The sequence below is a fragment of the Solanum stenotomum genome, chromosome 11 (genome assembly GCF_019186545.1).
Source record: "Solanum stenotomum isolate F172 chromosome 11, ASM1918654v1, whole genome shotgun sequence".
NCBI classification, from domain to species: Eukaryota; Viridiplantae; Streptophyta; class Magnoliopsida; order Solanales; family Solanaceae; genus Solanum; species Solanum stenotomum.
The window spans coordinates 49,372,103-49,393,263 of NC_064292.1; the positions used below are offsets into that span (position 1 = coordinate 49,372,103).

The 21,161-nt window shown below is 34.1% G+C and overlaps 2 protein-coding genes across 2 annotated transcripts; both read left to right on the top strand.

Moving 5' to 3' along the window:
• Positions 1 to 5: 5 nt before the first annotated feature.
• LOC125846022 (exocyst complex component EXO70A1-like) lies at positions 6 to 11,053 on the top strand. Its single transcript, XM_049525489.1, has 11 exons — positions 6 to 59; positions 554 to 759; positions 1,568 to 1,822; positions 5,902 to 6,040; positions 6,112 to 6,324; positions 7,501 to 7,706; positions 8,745 to 8,942; positions 9,022 to 9,121; positions 9,957 to 10,066; positions 10,150 to 10,296; positions 10,842 to 11,053. The coding sequence occupies exons 1-11, from the start codon at positions 6 to 8 to the stop codon at positions 10,957 to 10,959; spliced, it is 1,746 nt and encodes a 581-aa protein (XP_049381446.1). The 3' UTR covers positions 10,960 to 11,053.
• A 1,922-nt stretch (positions 11,054 to 12,975) lies between these two features.
• LOC125846023 (putative late blight resistance protein homolog R1B-16) lies at positions 12,976 to 17,436 on the top strand. Its single transcript, XM_049525490.1, has 5 exons — positions 12,976 to 13,152; positions 13,242 to 15,632; positions 15,931 to 15,996; positions 16,609 to 16,710; positions 17,410 to 17,436. The coding sequence occupies exons 1-5, from the start codon at positions 12,976 to 12,978 to the stop codon at positions 17,434 to 17,436; spliced, it is 2,763 nt and encodes a 920-aa protein (XP_049381447.1).
• The last annotated feature ends 3,725 nt before the right edge of the window (positions 17,437 to 21,161 follow it).

Sequence of the window (21,161 nt, forward strand, 5' to 3'; positions counted from 1 at the left end):
GCGTGATGTATGGGTTAGGTGCACATCACGAGTTCAAACATTGTAGCAAACAAAATTTGGTGGTTATGTGGAGAAGGCTAGAGGACGGGCCCATTATCTACCGAGTTTCAAACTGTTGCGCCACGGTCCTCAAGGATTTCGCGGTTATTAAGAAAGAAGGAAAAGAAAAAGAAAAAGAAAAAGAAAAGAAAAGAAAACTGGAGAGCCCAAATATGAGAGAAGTTGGAAAGCTAAACATATTTAACTACTCAAAATATAAAAATCGAGAGCTGCAGAATGAAAAAGGAAAAATGCTTTCTTAGTAGTATATTGCTTTTCCAAGAGCAAATGAGTTTCACTGCAATGTGGCTCCAAATGTTTTTTTTTTCTGTGTGTTAGAAGGTATAGGTTAAACAACCTTATTTGCTGGTTAAAAGGAAAACAGGAAAAAAAGGAAAGAAGATCCACTATCAAAATGTAGTCCTCCTTTGCTAATCTGATGCAAAACTGAGTTAATTTTTGAAATACTCTTTTCAACTTGGAGCTACCGACCTCATGGTTACATCACATGTAGGCGGAGGCTAAAATACTTAAAGGCCCTCACGAGGACCTAGAAAGTTACCTTGAAGCAATTGAACAACTGAGAAACAATATTCGCTTCTTCAACAACAACAAAAGCTTCAAGAGTAGTGATGGAGTGCTCAACAATGCAAATAGTTTACTTGCCAAGGCTATTTCCAAGCTTGAAGATGAGTTTAAGCAGCTTTTATCATCTTACAGGTTCGTTCAAACTCTTACCATTTAAAGTATTTTTTTTTTTAGAGAAAGTAAACCATGCAAATTAATACCCTTTCTCATCAAAACAGAAAAAAATATACCTTTCATGATATTATCTCGATCCCTTGTCGTATTCTTCCACGTATTACTATTATTCTCTTTATTCATAAAAAACTGAATCCTTTTCTGCTTATTTGCAGGGTTAACAATTTTTTATTATTCAAGTATCAATGGTTATAGTTGATTGTAGTGTTCTTATCTTTCATGTAAATTATAGCTGTAGCAATATATGGAAACTAAACGTTCATTTATTCTTTTAAGTTGACCTTTATGCAGGCTGTTATTGAGGATTAATAACGTTTTTGGGTTTGAGATTCAAGCATTTCTTGACTAGCCTTCTAATAAAGATATTTCTGTCTCTTTCATCACCATATTGGGCTATCTGTTCGCAATATTCACCTGTCAATGGGTCTATATACACTGAATATATTTAGCCAATGAAGCTTTGCTCTACTGGTAAAAGTTAAGCCCCAAACACCTCAAAATCATAGGTTGCATTCTCCCTAAAAGTAGTAAGCTGTGTTGTGCATTATAATAAGTTCTAACAGAAGTGTTGGTGGCTATATATATGTTTTGGCCACGCTGTTATTAGTCAGTTGCTTTGCAATAGTTTGTGTTGTACTCCTCTGCTTGCTGAGCAGCAGTGAACTGTGGTTGGCGTTATATTTGTCCATGTGTGTGGTGTTATTCTTTATGCTATTCTTTTGCATTTCAATTGAGCTCTGACTATATCTGAGTACTGCTTTATCAGCAAACCTGTTGAACCAGAACGTCTATTTGAATGCCTTCCAACTTCAATGCGACCATCAACTGGATCACCAGGAGATCAGGACTCTAGCAGTAAGAACCATTTGCCCAGTAGCCATGGTGAGCATAATCATGGAACAGATGATACCGTCTATACACCACCAACTCTTATCCCTCCAAGGATCCCCCCGCTATTGCATGATCTATCCCAACAGATGGTTCAAGCTGGTCATCAACAACAGCTGGTAAAAATATACAGGTAAAATATCTGTTCTTTAACTATACAAGTACTAAACTATGTGGTCCTGAACAATCAGCATTTTGTGTTAGATCCATACTGTAAAGAGCTGAATCCTTTCTTTGTTAAGCCAAAAATGAGGTTATTCGTAACCTCAGGAAATTAAAAGAAACAAATTAAATGAACAAATATGATTGCTTTGATAGTGTCTTACTCCTCATTGTTGTTGATAGGATCCAATATTCTCAAATAGTAGTTGTAGAAATGTGTGATGATCACATCTCATTTAAAAGCTAAAGCTGAATTTGTTAGAGAGATCGAGTATGCTTTTCTTTACATAAATTATGTCTTCAACATAATTCCTCATGTGCTGGGCTGTTACTTTTTCATGGGCCAAGTACATAGAGATTCTTTTGAGTAATTGGTGGCAGTGGGACTCAAATCCAGGATCTTCGCCTGCTGTGATACAAAGTAGAAATATGTGACCATATCATTTAAAAGCTTAAGTTGTTAGAGAGGGAGTACATTTTTATTTACTTAATTATGTTCCAACAGTAATTCAACACTTCTTTTATCAGAAAATATAGTTTTCAGTTAAATCTGACTAAATTAATCTGGAGCTCAGAACTGAACATGTAACAGTTTGGAGTACTTTTTTAATCCCAAAGACTTAAGCTTAGTGTTTTTCAGCTATACATTTATGATTTATCATTCCTAACTCTGTGTGATTTTTAAGTTGTTCCAAACATTAAATGTCCTTGGATATATGTGATGCTGTTCGATCATCCTGTGCTGTTAATCTATCTACTGAAAGAAATAAATCTACTACTGTGGCCTTGTACTTGCTTTTCAAAGGTATCCTATCCCAGCCTGACTGCAACCTGCTGCAGTGGAGCATTAAAATTTTCTCAGTTCTCAGCTGAATGTTCCAAACTCTCGTGTCATCGTTGATGTCACTGTTTACCCATTTAGGGATCCAATGACTCATGGACCACTAGAAAGCATAGTAGAAAAAGAATGACTTCTTGCTGCTCTAGAGATTCCATCATTGGAAACAATTAAATAGCATATATATATATATATATAGGTAGATTCTGGTCACTTTTAAAATCGCGGATGCATTGGCAACAATATATATATATATATAAGTAGATTCTGGTCACTTTTAAAATCGCGGATGCATTGGCAATACTAGCGTCCATGATAAGATATGCACTCCCAAGGGAGTGGGCACCCAACGATAGAACAAGAAAGTGTCCTGGTGTAAGAATGGATATTATTGTTGAGGGCGGTGAAGGAGAGCTTGCATTTGGTGGATCAGAATGAAGAGAGAAGAAAGAAAGAAGAAGGCTTAATATCCGAATTGACTCATCTACTTGCTCTATTTTGTTAAGGCAGCCTCTTAATTTTACGATTTTCCAACTAAACACCTGTATTCTTGAGTTCCTCTCTTGCCTGGACATGGATAACACATCCATTCTATGTAAGATAAAATCATGACATGAGACATCGTTGTTTTCATCAACCTAAACCAAAACAAACCTTAGCTACCCTAAACAGTGCCACTGCTGCCACCACTCCCAGTTTACTCCATTGCCGCTCTCAAACACTTCCTCACACTCTCTTCTCAAAATGACCAAGAAATCCAACAAAAGTCTTCTCCCTTCAATTTTCTTTCCCTAGTCGAAGCTTCATACCTTCACCTCTACTCTATTTCTCTCCTTTTCAGTAACACACCAGCACCACCACTGTTCACCTCATGCAGAGCCCAACACCATGCATCATCACTGACTGAGCTTCAACTCTATATGACTGAGCCTACAGTTAGAGCAAAAATGTCATCATCTATCTTTTCCAACGTATTTGAAGCTAAGAATGTTAAGCCATCAGGTCAAAGTATGTATTTGAAGATTGTCTCTTCTTGACAGATTTCTTCCTCATTTTCCAATAACAAATTCAAGTAGGCTTGACCTTTTTGCACTGCTTTGGGTCTACGAAGCGAAGGAAATGAGTTTGGCCCCCGCTTTTCTTCGACATTGTTTTATTCCTTACCCATTCCGCATGTGTTTTGCACACCATTGGCACTTTGCTCTCCTCTTATTCGTCCCAGGTATATGATCCTGGATATGGGTAATGGGGGATTTGGTCTGTTTCAAACCCAACAAAATAGTTGGTCCAGACACCACGGTTGTTGAAAAAACCAACAAGAAAGATCAGAACTAAAATAGGAACATCTCAATCAAGAAGTCGATTTAAGAAAGCACGGAACTGACCTGATGAGTAGCATTGATTTTAGTTTTCCCCAGATCCGACTCAAATCAATGCTAAATATAGGAAATGAAAAATAGCTTGTGGTTAATACGGCAAAAAGTAACAATGCAAAAGCAGGTAACGTTATAGCTTAAAAAGAATCTAAGAAACCAATAACAAGATACATCTAGATTTCAGAATATGATTAGAATCAGGATAAATAGATAATTTAAAAACATGGATCTGCAGTGTTGTAATTGTCTGACATATCTAATTCTACCATTAATTGAAGAGTCTTGTTCATCTACCCAGCATAAATCTTCTCTAGGGGGAGAGTTCAATGCGTTTATTGTCAAAGATTAGGTAGGAATTGCAAGAAAACTAAAAATATAGTGATAAAGTCAGAGGTAGGTGATTGAGGGTGGGGAAGACTGGCAAATGGATGGGAGATGGAGGGGGGTGACTTGAAAGAGGAGAGAAAGCAGGACGGTGGGGAGAGGAAGTGCAGGGATTTGGAGTTCTTGTTTTCCCCTTTGCTTTTTTGTCTTTTCTTTTAACCTTGCGTTTTCTCTTTTTTCGGGTTTTAGTTTTTTCTGGATCAAGGTCACTACATCCATGCTTTGTGACTTTGCATCTTCTTGATGCTTTCTAATATCATTTAATCTATGTTGCTTGGACTCTTCAAAAATATTATCGGGTGCGTGATGGATCCTTCGAAAGTAGTGCACTTTAGGAGTATCCGACACGGGTGCGGCATCGTTTTTGGAGAGTCCGTGCTCCTTATAAGTGTGATTGGTACACACTTTTCGCTACATTAACTATGTTGATGCCACAAAAGTATGTTCAATGGTATGCGTGTTTTTACTTTTTACCATGTAGAGGTGTTTAGTTCGGAAAAGTTTAAGTAGGTGGACAGACTTTGCAAAAACCATGTAACTTGTATATTAAGCCAAATAAAAAGGGAAGAAAGAAAGAGATGGAACACACAAGGGTGTGTGGTCTAGGGATCAATGAAATGGGTGAAAACTTTAAATCCAGGGTTCAAATCCAATAAAGACAAAAAACACTAGGTGATTTCTTCCCGTCTGCCTAAACCTTGGTGTGTAGAGTTATCCGGTGCCTGTGTTGGTTGGGGAGGTACCAGGTACCTGGTGGAATAAATGGGGTGCTGGCTTGGACACCACCAACATCAATAAAGGAAGACATTAACTGGCAGAAACAACAGAGAGAGAGAGAGAGAGAGAGAGAGGAGAATATTGGACTGTTGGGAAATCTGGTATATGATGTGGTAAGTCTACCTTCTCCCGTTTAAGGGAGCTAAATATAAAACTTAATAGTTTATAAACAATTGCCTTTTAATCTAAATACAAAGACACACACCAAGTAAATATTTTTTGATAACCAAAGATTGTGTAAATAAAATATCAATCAAATCCGAAGCCGAGCCGATCGAACACTAAGTAAATATCTATGCCAATATCTGCAATAGTGATTTGAAAAGTTCCTAGCTGGGGACTGGGTTCCAATGGTGATATTCCAGAAATCACTGTTATGTTTTAGAGATATAGCCTACTCTTGAACCTAGTTCCAACACTCAAACTGGAGCCCCTAGCCGAGAAACAACATGATTCTTTGCAGCAGGTGATGCAGGGTTGAGGTCTCTGTAGTGGGAGTCATATAGTGGGATACCATAGTTAGATTAGTAGAATATACTATTATGAAGATTCTTGTATACATATCACATCAATTTTCTGTTAAAGCTAAATGCTACAGATTCTAAGCTGGCACTTCTTTTAGTTCACCTGTTTCCTCCTTTTCTCATTTGTTCTATTTATAAATTGATGTCATAGGGATGTACGTTTTCCTGTTCTGGAAGAAAGTCTTCGCAAGTTGGGAGTGGAAAAACTTAGTAAAGATGATGTTCAAAAGATGCAGTGGGAAGTTCTCGAATTTAAAATTGGCAATTGGATTCATTATATGAGGATTGCTGTAAGTTTTCTCTAACACCTCATTAAGTTGAAAAATATTTGGCATTTGACTGTCTTATGATAATCAAACAGGTCAAATTGTTATTCGCTGCTGAGCGGAAAGTTTGTGATCAAATGTTTGAAGGATTTGAGCAGATCAAAGATCAATGCTTTGCTGACGTTACTACTGGGAGTGTTGCTATGCTGCTTAGTTTTGGTGATGCGATTGCCAAAAGCAAAAGATCACCTGAGAAGTTGTTTGTGCTTCTAGATATGTATGAAATAATGAGGGAACTTCACTCAGAGGTATGAAACTTTAGTAGCAACAAGCTTTTATTATTGCATTGTAGCAAAGTGGTAAAGGTTGATTTAAAGTTTTCGTTAACCTTTGTTGCTCAAGTTCTCAATCAGGTTGTCTTTAACGTGGTGACTGCTGGTTTAATTAATACTCCCTCTGTCCTAATTTATATGACTTACTTTCCTTTTTAGTCAGTCCCAAAAAGAATGACACATTTCTATATTAAGTAACAATTTAGCTTTAAAGTGGCAATTTTACCCTTAATGAAATGATTTATAGCAACACAAATTTCTATCATTCATTTTAGACCACAACTTTTAAAAGTTTTCCTTTCTTTCTTAAACTCCGTGCTGAGTCAAACTACCTCACATAAAATGGGACGGAGGGAGTATCATTTATAGTATAGGTTAAGAAAGTTGTTAATTCTTAATAGATAATAGACACAGACAGTGCTCTTTAACTGAGGGTGTTAACACGTTACTTGACACATATGAGTTGATTGATTAAGCAAATTTTAACATGATGTGAAAATACGCTCCTGGTTCCTTGACAAGGCAGTAATGGATTTTGATATGGTTGTTCCCGTCTTACTTTATACTTGTAGGCTTAAAAGCTGCCCACTGTCTGACAGATACAATAATCTCAAGTTATGCTATCTGTTAAATTAATATGGTCCAAATGATATTTTGCACGATGTGATACCACATGATGACATGACAATAACAAATGGAACATTGGTACCTACTAGAAAAGTGTGGTGCAAGTGAAGTAAGCACACACTTGGTGACCAACAATCTTTCTTCTGTATTTCTTGTTCTTTGATATAGTAATACTGAATTATGTTCATGTGTTAAACAGTTTGTTCCATATGTATATGTCTGTGTCCGTATATTTATATATCTGCTATATATGAGTGTATATATAATAAGCCCCAGGTGTAAGTATTTAGTTTACATAGTTAGCACTGCTATGGTGCTGTTCTTCACTCTCTGTAGAGTGACATTTGAGCTTATGTTGGCTTAAATAGGCCTCTCTTAGAGGTCTACTGCATTTGTTTTGCATCTAATATCTTTCTATTACATCCCACAATGTTTTAGGAGTATTTTTCATCTTCGTTCACCCTGTAATCTGTTTCCAACTTTCTGGTTTAATTTTCACATACGAATGCTGTGGATTTTATGCAGATTGAATTACTATTTAGAGGTAAATCTTGCAACGAAATCAGGGAATCTGCTTTTGGTTTGTCAAAGCGACTTGCTCAGACAGCCCAAGAAACATTTCGTGACTTTGAAGAAGCTGTGGAGAAAGATGCAACGAAAACTGCCGTCTCAGATGGAACTGTCCATCCCTTGACGAGCTATGTCATTAATTATGTGAAGTTCCTATTTGAGTAAGTTTTCTCAACTAAATGATGTCTTTTACATTTATATACATTGGAAGCTTCTACCTAGTTGATATTACTAGACCATGTTCCTTCACTAGCTTGTGGAACAACTTGTAGTGCACTTTACCTCACTGAATGTGCCGTAATATAAGTTTCTTGGTAAATGGGAGAATAGTGTGAAACTAGTTCAAACTACCATGTCTTGCATTCTGCTTCTCTTTGATTGTTTTGTCTCTGAAGGTGGATGGACAAGATGCTCAATGTAAAATTTCAGGGATGTTCATGGTATCACAAGTAAATGCGTCAGAAAGACAAGTTACAGATGTACTGATCTAGAAGTGTGGTATAGGAATAGTGAACCTAGGTCCTGAGTCATTAAGAAATTTTCAAACACTCAAAGAAGCAGAGTGGAAGAGTCTTTTATCTATGTGAATTTACATGCAAAATTGATCATAAAATATTAAGGAACTTGCAAGTTGCTGCATCACAAGATGGTAAAGCAGTTGTCAGAATCAGAATCAAGGCTTTGGCTTGACGTGAGTTAGCTGGTGCATCAGAGGTGGCAGCCTATGATTATCGTAACTGATTGTCACAATTTACCTATGATTATCCCAACTGATTGTCACAATTTACCTATGATTTATCCCAACTGATTGTCACAATTTACCTATGATTTATCCCAACTGATTGTCACAATTTACCTATGATTATCCCAACTGATTGTCACAATTTACCTATAGGACATGAAAAGATTGTCACAATTTACCTATGATTAACCCTACTGATTGAGATACGAGAGTGTGGAAGGGATTGACCATTTGTCTAGAGTGCAAGAATCAAACATTACTCATGCATTATTTAGTTTTACTCTGGTTTCTGTGGGTAGAGTGGCTATTGTTGCTTCTAGTTAGTTTTAGGCTTTTAGCATCTAGATTTCATTGTGCTTATCTTTAAAAGAAAGGAAGTGCCCGTATGCTGAAGCTTCCTTGTCGGTCTTTGTTGAGTTAATTTTCCCTCATGAGTTGCTTGGTTCCTTTTGTTCAGCTACCAATCAACATTGAAACAACTATTCCAAGAATTTGAAAATGGAGACTCAAATTCTCAACTTGCTACTGTCACAATGCGCATAATGCAGGCTCTTCAAACCAATTTGGATGGGAAATCTAAGCAGTATAAGGATCCATCTCTGACTAACTTGTTCCTTATGAACAATATTCACTACATGGTCAGATCTGTTCGCAGGTTTGTTGCATAGACTGTATATAAGCCACAATAGTATATGTTTGCTTGGAAATTGGTGCTTATAATCTGTTCCTTGTAGGTCTGAAGCCAAGGATTTATTGGGTGATGATTGGGTTCAAAGACACCGGAGAGTTGTACAGCAACATGCTAATCAATATAAAAGAATTGCTTGGGCAAAGGTATCGATTTTCTTGCCTCTCCCTCTCCATTACTTCTTATCTCAAAGAGAAGAAACAAGGAAGAAAATAGACACACTGCAAAATTTATAATGCTATATAAAGATGAAGTTAAGTTGGTGATAATACCATGAGTGAGTAATCTTGGCATGATGATGTGTCAGTATTATCGTCGTGATTTTTCTTGTATTTCCTGCTCCATTTGTGATGTCCAAACTGATCATTTCACTCCATGACTTTGAGTTGCTTTATGTTTTATGTAATTTTATGTGTGGTTAGAACTCAGCTTGTGTAAGCGTGCTTTACATTGCCGGTCCCAAGCATGTATAAACAAGGAGGGTTGTGGTAGGCTAAGTTGTTCGGACTCTTCACTTTCGGTGCTGCACCCGTGTTGACACGACGTGGGTGTGAGATCCCTATCCGATCTGGTCAACAGATTTTGGGTACTTTGACCAAATTTGACGGAGAAATTTTGGACAGATCCAGTGATTTATGTGAAATTGAAGAAAATGAAATATTTTGTATATAGAAATTTCTATGTCACTCCCTTTCTTTGTATCTCCTTCCAGGATTCTCGTCTTGATCAATATTTTCTCCTCAAGTTGTCCACATAATATCTCATAATTCATGTTCTATAACTCTATTTTTAGATGCTTGAATTATTTTTAGCCGAATTCCCGCATCCTTATCCATACTTGGATCGGTATTTCCGTCAAATTACCATGGCTATTTTGATTTGTATTTGCCTTATGGAGTTCTAAAATTGGGCGAAGTTATCTGAAAGGATAGGTTGTGCATAAATTAATGATAGTCATTAACTCGTTTTACTTTGATATAGATTCTGCAATGCCTCTCGATTCAAGGGCTAACATCATCTGGGGGCAGTAACTCTATGGGTGTAGATGGGCAAAATAGCAGTGGAGTTTCAAGAGCGCTTGTAAAAGAAAGGTCCTTCAATTTCTTTAGCCAAGTCAACTTCATGATCAAGTATCTTCATCCCAGTCCGCTTAGCATTTGGTAAATTTTTACAGGTTGAAAACATTCAATATTCAATTTGAGGATCTTCATCAAAGACAAAGTCAATGGACAGTCCCAGACACCGAGCTACGAGAGTCATTGAGGCTTGCAGTCGCTGAAGTCTTACTGCCTGCATACAGATCTTTCATCAAGCGCTTCGGGTATGATATATTTACTGATTATGTTTGTATTTCTCTTTTCTCACAATGGTTTTGCCAGAAATCTTAACATGGAATCACAACAAAATTATCATTCAGTTGACAGTTAACAAACTTCATATATGTAATTAATAGCATCCAATATAGGCATAATACATAAACAAACACTCAAACTAAGCTTGGTCTCAACTGACAAATAAACACTCCAACTTCGAGTATGCAAATCTAGGTACTTCAGCTCGTCTCCATCGTGTTGTCAGTTGAACACTCCAACTTACAAAATGATCATCTAGGCACCACCAAAATTTATGTCATTTTCAGATTGGGTATCCACATGACACAATGGGGTCGAGTTGGAGTGTTTAGTTGCTAAAATTAAGACCAAGTTGAGGTGTCTAGATGTGCACTCTCAAAGTTGATCGAAGTGTTTACTTGCCATCTGGGATCAAGTTTAATGTTTGTTTATGTATTATGCCGATATAACATTGCTTCAAACTTCATAGTAAGTCTTTTTCTTGTATGATAATTCAATGTATTTTCTGGAATAGGCCCATGGTTGAGAGCGGTAAGAACCCCCAAAAGTATATCAGGTACTCGGCTGAAGATCTTGAACGTATGCTTGGTGAATTTTTCGAGGGCAAGACGTTGAATGAGCCAAAACGATGAACCTCTGACTAAAAAAGCTAGCTGCATTCCACACTTTTTCTGTGCTGATACTCGACGTAGTTCTTTTGCCAATGTTGATGGCTTTGTAAAAGTTTATCATGTGTAGGATCTGCAGGTTGCAACAAAAGTTTGAGGAAATAAAAAGTGACAAAAGTATATAGGATATGACAACAGTAAAATGCAGTGCTTTCTTTAATTTTTTCTTATACTTAAAGTATTTAACATGACATGTTAAGTTTGTATAGAAAAATATCACTCTTATTCCATCATACACATTTTATGTCTTATATATATATATATACACGGCCCAAATTCATTTCAATTATTTTTTATTTTATTTGAGTTTATAAACTTGAAATTGTGTTTGGCTATACTTTTAATAGTGTGTAATAATATTTATATTTGAATGTACTACAATTTTAAAAAAGAGTTCTAAAATTTGAAAAAAAACCTTAAATTAAATTTGAATATTTCATTGTCAAACATTGATTTAAATCAAAATATCGCATTCTTAATCATGTTTTTATTTTAATTTTAAAATGGATTAAAAAATTATATAAATTCTAATAATTAGGTGTACGAGGATGCCAAGATACATTAATAGTGCAGATACAAGTAAATTTCACTGGGCCTCACATCTTGATCTAGCTAATAGTTGTCCCTAAAGACCATATTGTTGTACACAAAAGTCTTTACAAGGTGGTACTGTAAAATTGAGAAATTATGGTTAATGGAAGTAAAACTTTAGTTACCAATTATATATATATTATTAGAGGAGGATTTATTTTTACAAACTTTTAAAATTAGCTTATTTAAAAGAAAGTACTTTTGGTAAGAAACAATCAACTTTTTTTCAAAGTGCTTCTCATACATTGTGTGGTCATTTATGTCAACAAACCCATCAATTGCTTAATTAAAGATAATGATAGTAAAAGCTTAGTCCACTACACCTTATCTCACAATTATAAAATACAAAAGAGATACCCCATTGAACATCTCGAATTTAAAGTAGTATTAATTAAGTGAAATAATTTGATTTTCTTGTTGTGTAATGTAAAGTGTATTAGATTGTGTTCTCATCTCTTTTAATTAAACAAATGATAAAAAGGTAAGTACACTATATGTCTTCAGAAAAAGGAAGAGATGAAAAAGTAAATCATTTGGACTAAACCTCTTAGCCTAATAATAATAAGAGCAACTTTCACATATAGCAAACACAAAATTCATAATTGTATGTTATAACAAAGTTTGCATAATTGCGCTCCATAGCAAACATATATATGTATAATTCGCTATACATATACAAAAAAAACAGTTGTATAATTCGCTATACATATACAAAGAAGGCAATTGTATAATTCGCTATACATATACAAAGAAGGCAATTGTATAATTCGCTATACATATACAAAAGAAAACAATTGTATACAAAAGATCAATTGTATAATATGTGTATGTATAAAACGAGAACGAGAGAAAGGCAAAAGAAAATTGGGCAGGGAAATATTTGTATTGTATAATTATAAGTGTATAGGTCGAAGATATATGTATTTGCTGCTTTATGCAAACAGAAGCACAATTTATACATTTCGTTTCTGTTTGTATAAGCGAGAGAGGCGAGGGTGGTGAGTGAGATTTGGGAGAGTGGCGAGCGAGATCTGGGAGAGGGGAGAGAGGGGAACGAAAATATATGTATATATACAATTTCCTCTCGCTTTATACAAACACAAACACATTTTATACATTTGTGTTTGTATAAAAGCTAGAGAGGCGAGCGAGACTGCCACCAAACGAGAGTGGCGAGCGAGATTCCACCAGGGAGAGTAGCGAAAATAGCAATAATTTGCTATAGGGTACAATTAAATCAAAGTATATTTATAGCATTTAATTTGAATTAATAGTTTGCTATTATATACAATTTTCCCAAATAATAAAGCAGAGAGATTAAATCTGCAAATTAAAGGCTCTATGTTTTAGTTATTCTGTCTATCGAACTCTTTCTGCCATGCAAGAGAAATGGCTTATGCTGCACTTTCTTCACTTATGTATACATTGGAACAACTCCTCAAACCTAATCAATCTTTAGTTTGTCGAAACTGTACACAACAACATGTGGAATCTCTCTATCAAAATCTTTCTGCTATTCAAGTTTTCCTTAACAATACTACGACAAAGGATATTGAAACTCTTAAGGTATGTAATTCACTAGTACAGTTATCTAAATCTTGCTGATGTTATATATTTTTTCAAATAATAATTAATTTATCGAGTTCAATTTCAAGGTTATAGAAAAGAGGATCAGAAATGTAGTATACAAAGCAGAAGATAGAGTTGATTCAAGTCTAAGAAGGATCATTCAGCTAGCAGATCGTGAGGACAAGTGGCAAAAGGCTTGTACATCCTTTTATGAACAATTGTTGAAAGTGGAACAACAAGTTTATTTTCTCAACAAAGAGGTGATGCTGATCGATGTTAACAAGCATCGAAGCAAATCTGCAGAATTAGCAACAACTCCCTTCTCACAAGAAAAAAGTACAATTGAGGAAAATACAATTGTTGGGATGGAGAATGACTTCAACGCCATACTTGATCACCTCATTTCCCAAACAGATGAGTTAACTGTCATACCAATTTTTGGTATGGGCGGTATAGGTAAGACAACTCTTGCCAAAAAAGTTTATGATGATTCATCTATTCGTTCTCGATTTGATGAACATGCATGGGTGACTATCTCTCAAGAATACAATGAGAGACAAATGCTTCTTGAAGTTGTCTCTTCAATTACTGGAAGCAATCAAGAAATGAGCGATGATCAACTAATGGAGATTGTGTATAGAGGCCTGAAGGGTAGGAGATTTCTAATTGTCATAGATGATATTTGGAGTACTGAGGCTTGGGACCAAATGCAAAGAATATTTCCGAATGATGGCAATAGAAGCCGAATTCTATTAACCACCCGACTTAAGAATGTTGCTAATTATGTTAGTTATCCTGATTTTCTGCCTTATAGTAAGTCTTTTCTAAGTTTAGAAGATAGTTGGAATCTATTCACTGAAAAATTATTCAAAAAAGATCCTTGTCCTCCTCTGTTAGAAGAAACAGGGAAGCATATTGTAAAACAATGTCGAGGATTACCTCTCTCGATTGTTGTTGTTGCTGGAATTCTTGGAAAAATGGACCCAAGGCATGATAATTGGCAGAAGGTTGAGGAAAATCTGAATTCATTCTTTGGTACTGTATCCGAACGGTGCCAATCAATTCTTTCTTTGAGCTACAGTTACTTGCCCCAATATTTGAGGGCTTGTTTTCTCTATGTTGGAGGTTTTCCTGAAGATATGGAGATTGATGTTTCCAAGTTGATTAGGCTATGGATTGCTGAGCAATTTGTAAAGGCAAGAAACAATAAAAGGTTAGAAGTGGTGGCAGAGTATCTACAAGAGTTAATTGATAGAAGTCTAATTTTGACCGGTAGACAAAGGGCTAATGGAAGGATGAAAAGTTGCAAAATTCATGATCTTCTTCGCCAATTATGCCTAAGTGAAGCACACACTGAAAATGTCATGAATGGGAATGTTCTCGAAGCCATAGATGATCAACATCGAGTGATCCTTTTGTCTGAAGTTGCAGAGAAGCATGATTATTGTATGCAACATAGCAGTGGTATAATCCGCACCTTTATTTCAATGCAAGTAGATTTTCCAATACGGATGTGTTCCATTGTTTCACAGTTCAAGTTGCTTAAGGTATTGGACGTGTTACCAGTCCTGTATGATTTTTCTTGTGTAATACCTCATCTTATACATTTGAGATATGTTGCTGCAAGAATTAAGGGAAGTCTTTCACTAGCCAAATTGAGAAATCTACAGACCATAATTCTTCAAAGTTTTGAAAGGAAAAAGTTGGAGCAGCCAGTAGATATCTGGAGAATGTCAGAGCTAAGACATTTGGATATCGGATCGCCACTATATATATGTAATCCTGTCGAGGCAGAAAATGATAGTATTGGAGAACAACCTTTGTGCCTTCTCAATAACTTGCAAACACTTTATCTCCGTAACTCTCCTTTTATTGTGGAAATCATAAGAACTCCCAATCTAAAAAAGCTAAAGATTTTAGATAGATCTGAGCATCCTGAGTGGCCTGCAATTCTTGATTCTCTAATTCTTCTAGAGGAGCTGGAGACGCTATTCATAAAGCTGGCGACCTTTGACCTTAACAAATTCTCTGGAAATAGTTTGCCTTGTAAAATCAAGAAATTAAGTCCTAATATCAAGAAATTGATATTATCATATACTTATATACCATGGGAAGTTGTGAATTTGCTGTCTAATTTACCCAATCTTGAGGTGCTCAAAGGGTATCTTGCATTCACTGGAACAGATTGGAGACTAAATGAAGATGTTGTGTTTCGCAAATTAAAATGTCTACGAATTTATTTCATAGGTCTAGAAAGGTGGGAAGCATGTAGTGATAATTTTCCGATGCTTGAGCAACTATTACTAGACGGGTTGAATGAACTGGAGGAGATTCCCGAGGGTATTGGAGATATAATGACACTAAAATTGATCACAATAAATAGTTGCAGCTCTGGTGTAGAGAATAGTGCAAAGAGAATTCAAGAAGAGCAAGAGAGCTTGGGAAATTATGAGCTTCAAGTTCAAATTAGTCCTGTGGTATGTTTATTTTCATCTTTGATTATTAGTCAATTCTTAATTAATATGTTCATGTGGTCTTCCTATTTTCTTTCATTTTTGTTTTCACCCTGCTTAAAAAAAAGGCTTGTAAATTTGGACCTATAATAAATATTAAATGAAATATTTTATTAAGTGATAGTGAGCAAACACAACTTAATGTTATAAGAAGGTTTTTATTTGGTTTGGTTATGAAAAACTGGAGTAGATTTCCGAGAGTATTGGAGAAATAATGACACTAAAATTCATCCAAACATATTTATGCAGCTTTGGTGTATAGATTAGTGCAAAGAAAATTCAACAAGAGCAACAAAGCTGGGGAAATAATGTGCTTCAACTTCGAAAGGTATGTTACAAGTAATCCACTGATTGCAGACTCACTGCTTCGATAGTCATGTATCCCAAATACATACAACAACACTAGATATATGTAACTGATGTATCTAGTGTGATTCACATGTAACTAGAATATCAAATACACAGGAGAATGGGGAGTGAGACGGGAGGGAGGCGAGTGAGATTTATTATGTATCCCATATGCATGCGAATCCACTTGGATATAGTGTATCTAGAACAAATTACATCTCATTTTGATCTCATGTATCTAGAGATACATGTATATGGATCCTCAAAAATCTGGTAAGATTCGTAATATTGCAAACTAGTATGTATCTAAGTAATTAGCTCCTAAACTAGTGGAATTTTTTGTAAATTTCCCTTTGTATCAGAAGAAAACTGTTTTGCTCCATAGGATTAGGTTTCTTATTTATTAGACTAACTAGTCAAATTGCCTGTGTTTCGCCCGGTCTGAAGTTCCATTTCTTGCTTACTACATATTGTTAGATTTGCTTCACGAAAGGTTCTGTATCGATAACATTTATAAAATATTGTAAAACTTTGAGCTTTGTGACCTGTTTATGGTACGTAGACCTGTTACATTGAGCTGATTTTTGTGCAGGTTGTAGTTTGTGGAGGTTTGGTTGGGATGAAAGGAGTATTTGATTTAGCTAGGTTGCTTGCTGGGTACCGTGTTGGCAGAGGAGTATCTAGAGGGGGTGCCGTGGGTTCACGTGAACCCATGCTCCCCTCTCTAGATCATATATAGTAGTGTTATATTTTTTAAAAATATTTAAATATAGATGTGTGAACCCATGTTCAAAGTATCATATAATAATACGATGATGATTAGGTGCACCTCTCTAAGTGAGGATAGAAATTTAAATCTTATATCTATCTTGTCTTTTTGAGTAACACCACTCCAAGTGGTTATCGGTGACACTTTTGACGTTTCAACTAATTTTTCTTTTGTATTTTTGCCTTTAATCTTTCAAAATTTTCAAGTGTCTTACATTGAAAATTCCTAAAAAATTTAGCATTGTAAATTTTTTATCTAATTAAATCAAATGTGTATATTAAAATTTAAAACTAATTGTATTATATATTTTGGATCTATAGTTTTTAAAATTTAATGGTTCATATTTAGAACCTATAAGTCAAATGATCAAATTTGTATTTAGGATACATTTCTTCATAATCGTGCACCCATCTAGCCAAAATCCTGGATACGCCTCTGCGGTGTTGGTGGTACTCACCCCTTGCTTCTACATTTGTATAGGTTCCGAATCTGGTCCCGTGTGATCTTCTTCTTCTCCTGACTTTGAGGTTCATTGAAGGTCTTGAGAGGTAGTTGTTTGTCATCTCGACGAATCCTCTTTTCAACAATGAACGTTGATGACATTGTTAATACTATCATGTGTAGGATCTGCAGGTTGCAACAAAAGTTTGAGGAAACAAAAAGTGACAAAAGTATATAGGATATGATTTTTTTTCTTATACTTCAAGTATTTAACGTGGCATGTTAAGTTTGTATAGAAAAATATCATTTTTATTCCACCATAAACGCATTTTATGTCTTATTGAAGATAATTTTTCTTTTTTTCTATTCCCACATTTTTAAAATTAGTTTTGGGGGATGCGCTTTGCGCATGTAACCCGTATTAATGATTATATTATTTCTTAAAAAAATAAATACTACTATTAAAAAATATGATTTGAGTTCTTTTTTATAAAATATGTCTAATGAGATTTCTTACTTTGTCTTACTACAAATTGTGTCACACCACTTTCATAACCTCCAAGTGAATGTACTGAGATAATAATATAAGAAGTTAATAAAATAAACTCTATTTATAAGTCAAAAAACAAACTTGTAAAGCAAAAAGGAAAAGATAACAACTATCTAAATTAAATTTCTCGATAGTGTTAAAAATTCCTTTTTGTTGGTAGAATAATATAATGTTAGAAGATTAAAAGATTGCATGAGATTAATCTTCTGCAAATCGTAGTGCAATATTAATGTTTCTTCAATTAAAAGCTTGAGAGGAGATTATTTACTTTTTGTACAAAAATGGTGTATGATTATTTTGAGTGAAAGGAAAACAAAACCTTTCAACTTTTTTACTTTGTCTTTTGAATCTCCCGATAATTATAATGTATGTGTTCAAAATATTATAATAAATTTTTACCCACAAGCACTTTAAACTAATTAGTTAATTATAAATATTTAAAATTAAGGTATAAAATGTTTTATTATTTATATTTTGAAAATCAGGAGATTTATGAACATAACTACTATTTTTATACAGAATTTAATTTTCTCTTCATACATAACTTATCCACCATTAATTTAATGCTATATGTTTCACAAAAAAAAAAGAGTAAACATTTTATCACATTCATTCTTAAAGATGAAAGTTAATGTATATGCAAAATTATACTCCCTCCGTCCCATTTTATATGGCAACATTTGACTGGGTACGGAATTTAAGAAATAAATAAAGACTTTGAAATGTTTACCGAATTGCCCCTTCAAAAATAGTCATATTAAAAAGTAGACTCACTTTTCTCTCTTCTCATAGATGTATTGGAGTACTATCTTTAAGATTAAGTAGGACCAATAAGGGTAAAAGAGAAATTGCACCTTTAAATACTTACCATTTAAGGAAATATGACATTCTTTTTGGGACTGACCAAAAAGGAAATGGTGCCACATAAAATGGGACGGAGGGAGTAAGTACAAAGAACAAAACAAAAAAAAGAAGAAGAAAAGATACACATGAGCAAGACAATTAGGCTCTTTTTTTTTTTGGCTTTTGTCTCTATAATGAAAACTGAATATTTGAGATACAAAATAAAAATATGAAATTAAAGCAAGTTGCTAACAAAACAACAATTCAACTATATGAAGAGAGATAGAAAAGTCTTATTATAATTCTAATTACTACAAATAAGTATAAAACTAACAAACCAAGCTCCGATGCTTTAATAGTTGAATTCTTGTCTAATCTCATGATTGCATAAGGGGATCTCACAACTTTCACCAAAAATTGTGACATTATTTCACCTGTTTAGAGCTCCTACACACCAGAATTATCACAGTAGTAAATAAAAGTCTTTCTTGGAAAAGTTAAATTTGTAGGACAAAAAAATTACGGAATTATGAAAAGTCACATGAAAAATTGAAAAATCAAATACTATTAAAATAAATATAATGATTCTTTCAGTATCTTTATAATAAATAACTAACAATTCAAATAATAATTAAAATGTTATTATTTAATACTTAATTAATTAGAATGTTTAATTTTGCCAAGGGGTAAAATAAATATAATAATTCTTTCATTGTCTTTTTAATAAATAACTAACAATTCAAATAATAATTAAAATATTATGATTTAATATTAGGTTAATTAGAATGTTCAATTCAGCTTAAGGGTAAAATGAATCTAACTTTTCATCTTTGGAGCTTCCGAAAAATTACGGAAGCATGAAAAGTCACATGGAAAATTCAAAGGTCAAATACTATTAAAATAAATATAATGATTCTTTCATTGTCTTTATAATAAATAACTAACAATTTAAATAATAATCAAAATATTATCATTTATTATTTAATTAATTAGATGTTTAATTTAGCCTAGGGGTAAAATAGTAATATTACTTGTCATTTTTGGGTCTTCCTACTTTTAGACTTTAGTAATATATATGATATATGATAAGTATTTCCACATTTGTTTGTACATGCAAACTAGTTATCGTTGCAGGGCTCAATAGCATTAATTTTACATCTAGAATTTATTTAAGTCATAGGTATAATTTATACTTGATTATAGAATGTAATATAATATTCATCAATAACAACAAAATAACAGGAAAAATAATTAATCATGCCCAAATTTTCTATATTTTAAGGCCCTAATTTATTTTATTTTATTTAAATTTATGAAGTTGAAGTTGTGTTTGACTATAAAAATTTGAGTTGCAATTTTATAACAAAATCAATAATCTACAAGTTAAAGGAAATGAACGTTGCATTTAGAATTGAGGCAATAAATATGAAATGAGGTCAATTTAAAGCACAAAGTTATATATTAGGCCCTTTAATCAATTTGATTGTGTTGACCTACCGATTAGAAAATAAATGATAAAGGTGAGCATCCTATGTCTTTTTCCCCCATTTAGAAAAAGGTGGAAATAAAAAAAGTAAATCATTTGGACAAAACCTCTTAGCCTAATAATAACAAAGCAGAGACATTAAACTTGTAAGCTTCTATCTTTATTCCAGCAAACTGCAATAATGTTTTTTGTTAAGAGAAATGGCTTATGCTGCTATTTCTTCACTTATGTATACATTGGAACAACTCTTCAAACCTAACCAATCTTTCGTTTGTCCAAGTTCTACACAACAACATGTCGAATCTCTCCATCAAAATCTTTCTGCTCTGCAAGATTTCCTTGACGATACTACAAAGGATATTGTAACTCTTAAGGTATGTAATTCACTAGTATAGTTATCTAAATCTTACTGATCTTATATATTTTTTGTCACATCTCAAAATACCCCCTAGATGTGACTAACACCCGCTAACACCACCTGTTGGGTGTAGAACACCAACCAAAACAGCCCCCACTTGCCTCAATCTATGCAAAATATTAATTAACGATATCAATAATGCTAGTCGGGTCAAGTCTAAATATCCCAAACGCTCAGCTTAGGGCTAAACCTTAATATCTTACACTTCAAGCCATGAATTAAAAGTAAAATATTCCAGTCAAGCTGTCTAAATTTAATTAATGAATCATCTATCCAATAATTATACACTTCATTCCCTAAATGATGGTCAATCTATTAATTAATACTTTGGATGAAATCTGAATTTTTTTTGGCAGCAACTAATTTATGGTAGCGGTGATATGAATAGCTAATTCAGTAACTAACTCCAAATCGGTAGGATGCTAATTGTCCTAATTGCCAAAACATTACTTTCAGACATTGGTACAGAAATTCAGTTAATTCTGTCTATAACCTTCTGCTGCAGGAATTGAGAAAATATAACCCTACTTTCTATTCTTTAGGCAAAACATACGCCCAAGAGATTAGGATTGGCCTACACCTTTTTAATTCTCATTATTAAGGGTTAAAATTACTAATTAACCCATCATTAAAAAAAG

Excerpts from the sequence above, each read along its gene's own strand:
- LOC125846022 (XM_049525489.1), top strand. The coding sequence starts at position 6 with ATGTATGGGTTAGGTGCACATCACGAGTTCAAACATTGTAGCAAACAA. Across the intron at positions 6,325-7,500 it reads TGAGGGAACTTCACTCAGAG|ATTGAATTACTATTTAGAGG; the intron begins GTATGAAACTTT and ends GATTTTATGCAG. Across the intron at positions 8,943-9,021 it reads ATGGTCAGATCTGTTCGCAG|GTCTGAAGCCAAGGATTTAT; the intron begins GTTTGTTGCATA and ends TGTTCCTTGTAG.
- LOC125846023 (XM_049525490.1), top strand. The coding sequence starts at position 12,976 with ATGGCTTATGCTGCACTTTCTTCACTTATGTATACATTGGAACAACTC. Across the intron at positions 13,153-13,241 it reads AGGATATTGAAACTCTTAAG|GTTATAGAAAAGAGGATCAG; the intron begins GTATGTAATTCA and ends TTCAATTTCAAG. Across the intron at positions 16,711-17,409 it reads GAGTATCTAGAGGGGGTGCC|GATCTGCAGGTTGCAACAAA; the intron begins GTGGGTTCACGT and ends TATCATGTGTAG.